At 38.5% G+C, this 14,405-nt stretch overlaps 1 protein-coding gene across 1 annotated transcript; it reads right to left on the bottom strand.

Moving 5' to 3' along the window:
• Positions 1 to 267: 267 nt before the first annotated feature.
• Positions 268 to 10,113, bottom strand: LOC128221109 (uncharacterized). Its single transcript, XM_052929560.1, has 4 exons — positions 9,966 to 10,113; positions 3,167 to 3,304; positions 2,439 to 2,576; positions 268 to 1,882 (listed from the first exon to the last, which is right to left on the bottom strand). Exons 1-4 carry the CDS (start codon positions 9,966 to 9,968, stop codon positions 839 to 841), a joined length of 1,323 nt encoding a protein of 440 aa, XP_052785520.1. The 5' UTR covers positions 9,969 to 10,113; the 3' UTR covers positions 268 to 838.
• Positions 10,114 to 14,405: the final 4,292 nt, after the last annotated feature.

Raw genomic sequence — 14,405 nt, 5'->3', positions numbered from 1 at the left:
ATTGAAAGTACACTATTTTGGGAATTTGAAAGCAATAGAGCAGGCATCCGGTTTTGTACATCTAAACACAGACATGGTTGTGTCTTCATTAATTGCCTCATGTAATTTTTTTGTTCATTATATATTAAGGAACATAGATGAGATGTTATGTATAATAGGTAAAAATGTGCTGCAACAAAATAAGAGAAAAAATAAAAAGCGAACCTTATTGAAATTGGCAATACCTTATTGAGTTTCACAACGGTTTGTATAAAAAAGCAACGTAGGTAACATTGAGACATAACTTTTATCACATGACACAATCGTCGCCCAAAATGCATATTTCATTTATTTTTCAGCAAATTATTTGACGCAAAATTACAGGCCTAAATGAAGTTAATGTTTTTATGTAAGAAACTACGCTATGGCTATACTTTACACCTGTAGTGTTGTACTACACTCGAAACAGGCAGAGTCATGTGAGTAATAAAACACCCAGAGCATTTATAAGTTATGCTGTCGTTTTAGTCCGTTTCAATGTATCATGTATATTACTGTACAACATATGGTATAGCAGTACAATGCTTATGTTGAAATAAATATGTCTACACTATGATATACGTTAAAACTTGTTTCATTCGCATATCAGGTCCAAATATTCGTATAATAATTTATTAAACACCTTGTTTCTTACACAAGTCAATTCCATGCAGGTTTACTTAAACATTCATTCAAAAACATCACAGAGAGTCATTTCCACAACATCTGGTCGCCATGGTCTCTACACTCAAACATATAATCACTAATAATCTCACAGTCTTGACTCAAGTAACAAACGTCCAGTTTCCTGTCCTAGACTTCATTCAAAACAACGCAAGTGTACTTCCCCTGCATGCCCACAAGTGGTTGGATCGCCTTGGTCACTACAATCAAATAATGAATGTTCGTGGCCATCACAGTTTTTACGCATCATCACTCGTCCCGTACTCTGCCCAAACGGAGTGTTCTGCTGGGCCAGCCCTTTGGTGAACCCCGCGCCCAGGGTCCTACAGGCAACAGTTTCTTCATCTATTTCTTGGGTTAAATTTCCACCCGGATTAAAGTTGTAATTACACACTGAGCCCCACTCTCCATTCATAGTAACCTCCAGTCGACCCTGAATTCCGTTTGTATCGTATCTTGTGACATTGGCAAGCCTTGCCATGGCGTTTGGCACGTGGAAATACCAAACAGGCGGTGAGCCACTGATTTGTAAAAAATCCATTAAACCGATGCCACCAAACCTGTGCATAAACATCATCTTCTTTTCGTGTAAGTTAAGGTCCCCTTTTAAGTTAACACCTTCGGATGAAATATTATCAAGTCTATTGATGATCTCATCATCTCTAGAATAAATTTGTGACGAAATATTTGACAAAACAGACGCTATCGAACTTGACAGCTGCTCCACATTGTTGCCAAAGTAGTTTAACGTGTCTTGTAATAAACGCGTGGCCTTTAGTGATTCAATCTCAACAACTTCTGTGATATTATCAGAGGCTTGAGTCACCATTGTTTTAATATCGGTTTTTAGTTCTGTTGTTATCTCAGTTTGTTTATGTTCCATGCTAACCATGGTTTTATTGAAATCCACAAAAATATCGTCGATAGCTTTCTTTACATTGGCAGTAGTCTCTTTTAGCGCACTTACTTCGTTCACCAACGAGAGTTTTTCTTTTGCAAAATCACGTTTTACTCTGGTTAAAGTGTCTGATACAATTGCCATTTCCGTTCCCATTTGTTTAACGGCATTATGATTTTCATTAACTTTGTTTTCGAGATCTTCAAGTTTAGCAGCTGATCCTTTAGAAACCCCGGAACCAATGTTTTGGGGATCAATGCGTTCGGAAACCTGTTGAACCACCTAATAACAGAAATAATTATAGGTTGTGAAGTTAATCTGGTTAGCGCAGTGGTTAGGTCACTCTTTTCTCACTTTGGTTCGATTTCCGGCATGGGCGGATATGTGTTTGGTTAGTGGTCACCAAGCTAGACTAGTGGGTATCCTACGGGTACTTATCTGTATTTATCAATTTTATACCCATATATGAATACAGCATAAAAAGGTCTATTTTACTGCCTTTTTAGGAATGTGTTCGAATGAAGTGGATTTCAGCAAATTCGGAATTACGAAGCGTTAACGGAGTGAAATCATGGTCTGTAAAATTGTACGACATTATTTTTTAATATCAAGTGTTATGATCGTGACGTCAGCAGAGTGCACTACAATGGAGTGGAATACGGATAATCGAATGATGCTATATGTGCTGCGTTTGATTTGCGATGGGTATATAATACATAGTGTTTCATTGATGAGTTTCAATGAGAAATAAAAGCAAAGTTCTTGGCCGGGAATATTTTCGGTAAGATTGGTTTATCAGATATGTTTTTACAATACAAAATGAAAATGTTATACGTACCTTGGCGCTTATTTGTTCTATGTCTGCCTCGGTAATTCCTCCTACACGTTCTGTCGATTGAAGGTTGTCGATTCGATCAAAGAGTTGTTCGAGTTTCCTGTCGGTGTTCGCAAGCTTGCCTTTGATTAATATCATGTCCTGCAACAAATATAGCCATTAAACAATCCATCTTTAAATATATAATCGTTATGTTGGGAAAAAGATTAAACGCCCGTTAAGTGTTCCTACTCCCGTTGAATTGTGACACTGGAGATTTTCCGACCACCCTTGGAGTAGATGGTAAACATTTTGGAGCCGAATTAAAAAAATTGCTTGATTTGAAAAACAATCCTTTTAACGGTCTCTTCAAGATAACTTTCAATCAAATTTGGTATGGTTACGTACTAGGTCCAAAATATACGTTGAATGCGTATCGGCCAATCAATACGAAGGTGACAATATAAGAAATTTGGTAGATATTAAGGGAGATATGTTTTGTTAAGAAGAGGGCTAGTTTGCTACGCTCGAACCGCCTTTTCTTAACATTACTTAATATATACTAGTCTTACGTAAATTTCAGGCAGGGTAAAGTAAACCGGAATTTTATTATTTTAAGGATAATACGTACGAGCAATATATTTCCTGGTATTTAATACCCACGTTGAACAATACATCTGAATATATTGAGTCATCTATGAATTACAATTATACTGTTATGATAAATAATCTGCGGACAATTGAGTACATACTTGTAGGACGAAAGTCTGCATAGAAGATATCAAGTTCTCCAGGCCTTCGACCTTCATCTCTAGGGAGGTTATATCTGCCTTACTCAACGTAATTACCGCCGCTAGGATGATTACAATTTGAATACCGGACATCTTCATCTGTAATACAAGTGTTTTGAGATATAGATGATTCTCAGAAGGTTTCATTCGTAACTTTGTAAATTTGAAATACATATTCAGACTTTTTGTGTGTATACATGATTTGTTTGAAGAAGCCGCATCTTCGAACATAAACTATTAACTTGGAAAGGAATGTACGGGTGTTTTCCCCCTTGACAAACATGTTTATTTATAAAAGTCATACACTGTCTAATTAGTCCTTAAGACGATTTACTAGATCAAATATCAAAACTCAAAAGATATTTTAAACTTAACATATACGTAATACAAAATGGATGTAATATAATGCTTAAAAGTACCAAACAACAGTCATAACTTAACTTATATATGCATATTCTAAATGAATGAGATTAGTTTTGTTAAACAACTTGGATGTATAACAATGTCCTCAACGATGAAATATAGTATTGCAATATAATTAGTTTCTATTTGTTAAAACATTTAAACGCGATTATTATAATTATCTCTAATGTCATAACAACCGAACGTTCAAATTAACGCAGCCACTCATCAACATATGACTCTTTCTGTTATTACTCGTGTCATTAAAATAGAACGTTCAAATTAACGCAGTCACTCATCAACATATGACACTTTCTGTTATAACTCGTGTCATTAAAATAGAACGTTCAAATTAACGCAGCCACTCATCAACATATGACTCTTTCTGTTATTACTCGTGTCATTAAAATAGAACGTTCAAATTAACGCAGCCACTCATCAACATATGACTCTTTCTGTTATTACTCGTGTCATTACAACCGAACGTTCAAATTAACGCAGCCACTCATCAACATATGACTCTTTCTGTCATTACTCGTGTCATTACAACCGAACGTTCAAATTAACGCAGCCACTCATCAACATATGACTCTTTCTGTTATTACTCGTGTCATTAAAATAGAACGTTCAAATTAACGCAGTCACTCATCAATGTATGACTCTTTCTGTTTGTACTCGTGTCATTACAACCGATCGATCAAATTAGCGCAGCCACTCATCAACATATGACTCTGTCATTACTCGTGTCATTACAACCGAACGTTCAAATTAACGCAGTCACTCATCAACATATGACTCTTTCTGTCATTACTCGTGTCATTACAACCGAACGTTCAAATTAACGCAGCCACTCATCAACATATGACTCTTTCTGTTATTACTCGTGTCTTTACAACCGAACGTTCAAATTAACCCAGTCACTCATCAATATATGACTCTTTCTGTCATTACTCATGTCATTACAACCGAACGTTCAAATTAATGCAGCCCCTCATCAACATATGACTCTTTCTGTTTTTACTCCTGAAATTACAACCGAACGTTCAAATTAACGCAGCTACTCATCAACATATGACTATTTCTGTCATTACTCGTGTCATAACAACCGAACGTTCAAATTAGCGCAGCCACTCATCAACATATGACTCTTTCTGTTAGTACTCGTGTCATTACAACCGAACGTTCAAATTAATGCAGCCACTCATCAACATACGACTCTTTCTGTTAGTACTCGTGTTATTACAACCGAACGTTCAAATTAACGCAGTCACTCATCAATGTATGACTCTTTCTGTTAGTACTCGTATCATTACAACCGAACGTTCAAATAAGCCCAGCCACTCATCAACATATGACTCTTTCTGTCATTACTCGTGTCATTACAACCGAACGTTCAAATTAACCCAGCCACTCATCAACATATGACTCTTTCTGCCATTACTCGTGTCATTACAACCGAACGTTCAAATTAACGCAGCCACTCATCAACATATGACTCTTTCTGTCATTACTCGTGTCATTAAAATAGAACGTTCAAATTAACGCAGTCACTCATCAACATATGACTCTTTCTGTTATTACTCGTGTCATTACAACCGAACGTTCAAATTAACGCAGCCACTCATCAACATATGACTCTTTCTGTCATTACTCGTGTCATTACAACCGAACGTTCAAATTAACGCAGCCACTCCTCAACATATGACTCTTTCTGTCATTACTCGTGTCATTACAACCGAACGTTCAAATTAACGCAGCCACTCATCAACATATGACTCTTTCTGTCATTACTCGTGTCATTACAACCGAACGTTCAAATTAACGCAGTCACTCATCAATGTATGACTCTTTCTGTTAGTACTCGTGTCATTACAACCGAACGTGCAAATAAATGCAGCCACTCATCAACATATGACCCTTTCTGTCATTACTCGTGTCATTACAACCGAACGCTCATATTAACGCAGCTACTCATCAACATATGACTCTTTCTGTTATTATTCGTGTCATTACAACCGAACGTTCAAATTAGCGCAGTCACTCATCAACATATGACCCTTCATGTTATTACTCGTGTCATTCAATCGAACGTTCAAATTAGCGCAGCCACTCTTCAACATATGACTCTTTCTGTTATTACTGGCGTCATTCAACCGAACGTTCAAATTATTACTGCCTCTCTTCAACATACGACTCTTTCTGCTATAACTCGTGTCATTACAACCGAACGTTCAAATTATCGAAGCCACTCTTCAACACATGACACTTTGTTATAACTCGTGTCATTAAAATAGAACGTTCAAATTAACGCAGTCACTCATCAACATATGACACTTTCTGTTATAACTCGTGTCATTAAAATAGAACGTTCAAATTAACGCAGTCACTCATCAACATATGACTCTTGCGGATTTACTCGTATCATAACAACCGTACGTTCATGTTAACGAAGCCACTCATCGACATATGACTTGTTCTGTTATTACTCGTGTCATGACAATAGAACGTTCAAATTAACGCAGCCACTCATCAACATATGACTCGTGCGGTTTTCACGTTATGCAGTCAAATCTACATTCAACTAAATCTCACTGAAACGAACAGTCACGTTGTTTTGTTGAGAATGTTTTGATTAAATAATACAGCACTGGCGTAGCTCAAGGTAGGTTCTTTAGGCACAGGCCTGCATATAATGTTGTCCAAAATGTCCAAAGCTGAGAGGGTAGAGAGTTTATGCTTTTGATCAAAATATAAGCAAGTGTTTTCATTGAACATTTCCTGTATATATTCAAGGGTTTAATCTAACTCGCACCAAAACTCATACTGAACAAGCCCTTATCGGGCTGCATTCCTATCTGCTGATACGGCCAGGCTGTTCTAAATTTGTTTACATTCTACTGGTCACTCAACTAACACATACACACATCCGTGAGCCGATGCCGGCCATATGTTATATTGAACAAAGATAATTTTAATATATCATTAAACATGGCAGTTCGCACTGTTTAAAGTAATAGTAAGATGACATGAAGATATTTTAATAATTAAGAATGGGCGGATTGTGCGTAGCGAAAGAGTCTTTCTTAATCATAAAGAATTCACTTTATGTTATCTGACTGACTTAGTATACAACCTCATTGGCTGATACATTGTCAAAGCAAAATCTGACGCGGGGGTGTGTATCGTATGATTGACATAATGCGAACCTTTTAACAAGCGCAAAAGTTGAAATTCTTAATGATTAAGTCTAGTACTTAATGGTTGCAAATCTGCAATAGTATTGGCTGAACATGAAGGTTGTCTTCTTATCATTAGTAAAGGAAGCTTAATTACATCTATAACATGTTTTGAAAATCATGTTAAAGTAGAAGAGCTGTTATTTTTATATCTATTTGACGGCGGGCCAGTGTCGTGACGATGGCATTCATGATAGGGAACTTTTGAACCTCTATTCAAGTCGGCCACATCCGTTGCCTGTCGCATATCAATACAATTATCTCCCTTTTTATGATTTATTTCTCGTAGATTAAGTTGCAAACGGTGTGTATATCTATTCTAATAAAAAAACAAGATTATAAAACAATGTTTAAAAAATTCAGAATACTAATATGTTGTATATGTAACACAAATTCCAATTAAAGTATATTTATACTAATTAATGAAATTATGTCGCTGAAAAGTTGTCTGCAATATTTAAAATAAATACTTATGTCACTGGGCATTACATATTTGGTGTTTTATACCTTACGCCGATTGCAGTTTACCTTTGTTTCAATGTTAAAGCATAAACATTATACCAACTTTGAAACATTCCAATTCATTTAATGTTTGTTTGGAATCATAACGTCAATTTCATTATGAAATACCGAAAAACATACGATCTTATGAGAAAGCGGTGATCAGTCAGATACATAAGCCGATATTGGACCGACGTAAATAGGTGTAGCAAAATTTGGGCGAACCGAAATCGGCCCGCCAGAAATTGCGGATGTCGGGCCGATATAGCTTGTAATATCGGCTTAATGTCGGTGTATGAGTGTTAGCTGGACATTTGGTATGTTTTCTATAGTAATATTCGTTGTCAAGCTTTACCAAAGTGGAACTAATTTCCATTTGAGCCCTAGCTAACCATTATTATTTTGGGAAGATACAAATCAGAGACAAATAATGCCATAGGTGGTATATACATTATTATGATAGTTCTTAAAGCAAATGTACATTGTAAATGCATAATCCACATTTATTTTCAGAGCATCATTCCCCCCGAGATCCCCTAGCAAACCGGGCCTGCATATCATTTTGGACAAGCTACGCCTTCTAGGAAACCGGGCCTGCATTTTAATTCTGGTCAAGCTACGCCTTCTAGCAAACCGGACCTGCACATTAATTCTGGTCAAGCTACGCCATCTAGCAAACCGGGCCTGCACATCAATTCTGGTTAAGCTACGCCTTCTAGCAAACCGGACCTGCACATTAATTCTGATCAAGCTACGCCTTCTAGCAAACCGGCCTGCACATCAATTCATGTTAAGCTACGCCTTCTAGCAAACCGGGCCTGCACACCAATTCTGGTCAATCTACGCCTTATAGCAAACCGGGCTTGCACAACAATTCAGGTTAAGCTACGCCTTCAAGCAAACCGGGCTTGAACACCAATTCAGGTTAAGCTACGCCTTCTAGCAAACCGGGCCTACACACCAATTCAGGTGTAGCTACACCTTCTAGCAAACCGGGCCTGAACAACAATTCAGGTTAAACTACGCCTTCTAGCAAACCGGGCCTGCACACCAATTCTGGTCAAGCTACGCCTTCTAGCAAACCGGGCCTGCACATCAATTCATGTTAAGCTACGCCTTCTAGCAAACCGGGCCTGCACACCAATTCCGGTCAATCTACGCCTTCTAGCAAACCGGGCCTGAACACCAATTCAGGTTACGCTGCGCCTTCTAGCAAACCGGGCCTGCACACAATTAAGGTCAAGCTACGCCTTCTTGCAAACCGGGCCTGCACATCAATTATGGTCTTGCTACGCCTGCTAGCATACCGTGTCTGCACACCAATTCTGGTTTAGCTACGCCCTTGCCAACCCTTAGCTCACCGAGCATGTACATAAATTTTTCTCTAGCTGCGCCCTCGGAACCCCAAGTCAAACCGGACCTGTATATTAATTATGGTGAAGCTATACCCCCGCTATCCCTAGCAAACCGGGCATAAACATTAATTTTGGTGGAGCTATGCCCACGCGAACCTTAGCAAACCTGAAATGCTAACCAATTCTGGTCTAGTTATGTCAACGCGACCCCTAACAAACCTGGACTGCCCTTAGCGAACCGGGCCTGCACATCAATTGTCGTCTAAATACGCCCTTGATAGCCTGGTTAACCTTGAATACATATCCATTCTTGACTAGCTTTGCTACCGCGACCCCTTAGCAAACCTGAACTGCTCATCAATTCAAGTCTAGCAACGACCTAGCTAACCGGTAGCAAAAAAGGAAGCCCTTTAAATATGTTCTTGCTACGCCCTTGCAAACCCCGAGCAAACCTAGATTGCAAATGATTATTGACCTAGCTACGCTCTACCGACCCCTACAAAAACCTTCACCTGCGACCCCTAGCAAACCGGGCCTGCACATTTCCTCCTCGCGAAAATAGAGCAAACCTGTACTGCACATCAATTATTGTAAAACTATGCCCTAACAAACCGCACCTGAACATTAATTCTGGTGTTGCTACGCCCTCGTGACCCGTAGAAAACCTGGATTGCACATCAATTCTTATCTCACTGTGTCACATGCACCTTCGACCCATTAGCAAACCTTGGCTGCGCATCAATTCTGGTGTAGCTATACCCTGCAACCCCTCACAAACCGAGTTTGCACATCAATTATGATCTAGCTACGCCCAAGTAAATGGTTGTATGCTTTAAAAGTTAATGCTGTGGATTACACAACATCCAAGAATTTTAATACATTTTTTTTCAACAACATATCTGATACCACATTTAACAAATGTTATGAAATAACAAAGATGAACTAATTACGAATGTTTGTTATGCTTAATCTTAAAACCCAAAAACCGTGCAGCAATGATGTGCATTTGTTGTTGCCATTTTATTTTCTTATAGCAATACACGCCGAATATTTTATTGATTTGATTTCAGGATATGGTGTATTTCTTACATTTGAATTATCTATGTGTCAAATACTTCTATTACGACACCAACAAAAACAAATATGTCGAGTTACATGTAATCCGGTAATGCGAGTTTATGAAAAACATAAAAAATAACGAAAATAGTGTACACAAACATTTCACAGATAACTTGACAATAAATAAATCAATACATAAAGGCCTACCATGTGTGTGATTCCAAAGAGAAATTCTAAATTGCTAAAACATATGTTTCACACAAATTTACTTGTACAGTTGAAATTCGCCTGTTATCGTACGAACTTGCAGCGATCTTCTCTGCTCTTCAAGGGAGATTACTGCGTAGGAGATTGCCCACAAGGTCATACTATCACGCCATATTTGAGTGTTTTGCTGTTTGCTGTTTCTGCAAGTGTTCAAGTGTTCTACTTACCGATATTTCGCTGCATCTTAACTCTCACAACATAACGAAAATATTGCAGGCTTGTAAACCAATGGTTTTTGTGTGTTCGGCACTTCAAGATCGTTCATTACAGGAAACAGCTTCTTGCTCAAACATTTAACAAACATGCATAAATAAAAATGAAGTGTTTCAACGAAGGGGAAAAATCCGCTCATCATTGTAAGCTATTATTTTTATGGGTTTATGTGGTTTATGTGATACGTGCATCATATTTTGTTGTAAGAGAGGATTTAGCATTGTTTTAAAGTCACAAGCTCTCCATTCGACATCTTCAATACTTCTGCTTAACCTTATTTATAACTGATAGCTGACAATGGTGAAAAACAAAACAATTCTAAAATTGTCTTAAAATCATTCTACAAAGCACAAACATCTTAATGTTGACAACTGTTGCTGCAATGTGTACACCTTTTGTCACTATTTAAAGTCATATTTATTTGTTCATTAGGCTTCAGAAAGTATATATCAATGCGATGCCGTGGCTAGGGTTTAATGTAGATGATGGTTCGGTTCAGTGGATAGAGTACCAGAATGGTATCATAAAGCCCCAGGCATGTATATGAATATGTGGTTCAGTAGACAGAACTCCTGACTGGTTTAATAAAGCCCTGGTCTAGGCATGTATATGTATATATGGTTCACTAGATAGAGCTCATGACTGGTTTCATAAGGCCCTGGTATGGGCATGTATATGTATATATGGTTCAGTAGATAGAGCTCCTGACTGGTTTCATAAAGCCCTGGTCTAGGCATGTATATGTATATGTGGTTCACTAGATAGAACTCCTGACTGGTTTCATAAAGCCCTGGTTCAGGGATGTATGTCATAAAGCCCTGGTCTAGGCATGTATATGTATATATGGTTCACTAGATAGAGCTCATGACTGGTTTCATAAGGCCCTGGTATGGGCATGTATATGTATATATGGTTCAGTAGATAGAACTCCGGATGGGTTTCATAAAGCCCTGTTCTAGGCATGTATAAGTATATATGGTTCACTAGAAAGAGCTCCTGACTGGTTTCATAAAGCCCTGGTTCAGGGATGTATGTGGTTCATTAGATGGAACTCCTGACTGGTTTCATAAAGCCCTGGTCTAGGCATGTATGTGGTTCAGTAGACAGAACTCCTGACTGGTTTCATAAAGCCCTGGTTCAGGCATGTATGTGGTTCAGTAGACAGAGCTCCTGACTGGTTTCATAAAGCCCTGGTCAAGGCATGTATATGTATATATGGTTCAGTAGATAGAGCTCCTGACTGGTTTCATAAAGCCCTGGTTCAGGGATGTAGTGGGTTCAGTATATATAACTCCTGACTGGTTTCATAAAGCCCTGGTCTAGAAATGTATATGTATATATGGTTCAGAAGATAGAGCTTCTGACTGGTTTCATAAAGCCCTGGTCTAGACATGTATATGTATATATGATTCAGAAGATAGAGCTCCTGACTGGTTTCATAAAGCCCTGTTCTAGGCATGTATATGTATATATGGTTCAGTAGATAGAGCTCCTGACTGGTTTCATAAAGCCCTGGTCTAGGCATGTATATGTATATATGGTTCAGTAGATAGAGCTCCTGACTGGTTTCATAAAGCCCTGGTCTAGGCATGTATATGTATATATGGTTCAGTAGATAGAGCTCCTGACTGGTTTCATAAAGCCCTGGTCTAGGCATGTATATGTATATATGATTCAGTAGATAGAGCTCCTGACTGGTTTCATAAAGCCCTGGTCTAGGCATGTATATGTATATATGGTTCAGTAGATAGAGCTCCTGACTGGTTTCATAAAGCCCTGTTCTAGGCATGTATATGTATATATGGTTCAGTAGATAGAGCTCCTGACTGGTTTCATAAAGCCCTGGTCTAGGCATGTATATGTATATGTGGTTCAGTAGTTAGAGCTCCTGACTGGTTTCATAAAGCCCTGTTCTAGGCATGTATATGTATACATGGTTCAGTAGATAGAGCTCCTGACTGGTTTCATAAAGCCCTGGTCTAGGCATGTATATGTATACATGGTTCAGTAGATAGAGCTCCTGACTGGTTTCATAAAGCCCTGGTCTAGGCATGTATATGTATATATGGTTCAGTAGATAGAGCTCCTGACTGGTTTCATAAAGCCCTGGTCTAGGCATGTATATGTATATGTGGTTCAGTAGATAGAGCTCCTGACTGGTTTCATAAAGCCCTGTTCTAGGCATGTATATGTATATATGGTTCAGTAGACAGAACTCCTGACTGGTTTCATAAAGCCCTGGTCTAGGCATGTATATGTATACATGGTTTAGTAGATAGAGCTCCTGACTGGTTTCATAAAGCCCTGGTCTTGGCATGTATATGTATATATGGTTCAGTAGATAGAGCTCCTGAATGGTTTCATAAAGCCCTGGTCTAGGCATGTAAATGTATATATGGTTCAGTAGATAGAGCTCCTGATTGGTTTCATAAAGCCCTGGTCTAGGCATGTATATGTATATATGGTTCAGTAGACAGAGCTCCTGACTGGATTCATAAAGCCCTGGTCTAGGCATGTAAGTGTACATATTGTTCAGTAGATAGAGCTCCTGACTGGTTTCATAAAGCCCTGGTTCAGGGATGTATATGATTCAGTAGATAGAGCTCCTGACTGGTTTCATAAAGCCCTGGTCTAGGCATGTATATGTATATATGGTTCAGTAGATAGAGCTCCTGACTGGTTTCATAAAGCCCTGGTCTAGGCATGTATATGTATATATGGTTCAGTAGATAGAGCTTCTGACTGGTTTCATAAAGCCCTGGTCTAGACATGTATATGTATATATGATTCAGTAGATAGAGCTCCTGATTGGTTTCATAAAGCCCTGGTCTTGGCATGTATATGTATATATGGTTCAGTAGACAGAGCTCCTGACTGGTTTCATAAAGCCCTGGTCTAGGCATGTATATGTATATATGGTTCAGTAGATAGAGCTCCTGACTGGTTTCATAAAGCCCTGGTCTAGGCATGTATATGTATATATGGTTCAGTAGATAGAGCTCCTGACTGGTTTCATAAAGCCCTGGTCTAGGCATGTATATGTATATATTGTTCAGTAGATAGAGCTCCTGACTGGTTTCATAAAGCCCTGGTCTAGGCATGTATATGTATATATGATTCAGTAGATAGAGCTTCTGACTGGTTTCATAAAGCCCTGGTCTAGGCATGTATATGTATACATGGTTCAGTAGATAGAGCTCCTGACTGGTTTCATAAAGCCCTGGTCTAGGCATGTATATGTATATATGGTTCAGTAGATAGAGCTCCTGACTGGTTTCATAAAGCCCTGGTCTAGGCATGTATATGTATATATGGTTCAGTAGATAGAGCTCCTGATTGGTTTCATAAAGCCCTGGTCTAGGCATGTATATGTATATATGGTTCAGTAGACAGAGCTCCTGACTGGATTCATAAAGCCCTGGTCTAGGCATGTAAGTGTACATATTGTTCAGTAGATAGAGCTCCTGACTGGTTTCATAAAGCCCTGGTTCAGGGATGTATATGATTCAGTAGATAGAGCTCCTGACTGGTTTCATAAAGCCCTGGTCTAGGCATGTATATGTATATATGGTTCAGTAGATAGAGCTCCTGATTGGTTTCATAAAGCCCTGGTCTAGGCATGTATATGTATATATGGTTCAGTAGATAGAGCTCTTAACTGGTTTCATAAAGCCCTGGTCTAGACATGTATACGTATATATGGTTCAGTAGATAGAGCTCCTGACTGGTTTCATAAAGCCCTGGTCTAGGCATGTATATGTATATATGGTTCAGTAGATATAGCTCCTGATTGGTTTCATAAAGCCCTGGTCTAGGCATGTATATGTATATATGGTTCAGTAGATATAGCTCCTGATTGGTTTCATAAAGCTCTGGTCTAGGCATGTATATGTATATATGATTCAGTAGATAGAGCTCCTGACTGGTTTCATAAAGCCCTGTTCTAGGCATGTATATGTATATATGGTTCAGTAGATAGAGCTCCTGACTGGTTTCATAAAGCCCTGTTCTAGGCATGTATATGTATACATGGTTCAGTAGATAGAGTTCCTGACTGGTTTCATAAAGCTCTGGTCTAGGCATGTATATGTATATATGGTTCAGTATATAGAGTTCCTGACTGGTTTCATAAAGCCCTGGTCTAGGCATGTATATGTATATATGGTT

Source organism: Mya arenaria, chromosome 16 (genome assembly GCF_026914265.1).
Source record: "Mya arenaria isolate MELC-2E11 chromosome 16, ASM2691426v1".
NCBI lineage: Eukaryota > Metazoa > Mollusca > Bivalvia > Myida > Myidae > Mya > Mya arenaria.
The sequence above is the reverse complement of the archived record's forward strand: the minus strand, read 5'-3'. Positions and strand labels throughout refer to the sequence as shown.

What these genes read in the sequence shown, in the direction of transcription:
- LOC128221109 (XM_052929560.1), bottom strand. An exon ending in TGCAGACTTTCGTCCTACAA is followed by an intron (nt 2,577 to 3,166) that starts GTATGTACTCAA and finishes TATTTGTTGCAG; the next exon opens with GACATGATATTAATCAAAGG. An exon ending in TAGAACAAATAAGCGCCAAG is followed by an intron (nt 1,883 to 2,438) that starts GTACGTATAACA and finishes TTCTGTTATTAG; the next exon opens with GTGGTTCAACAGGTTTCCGA.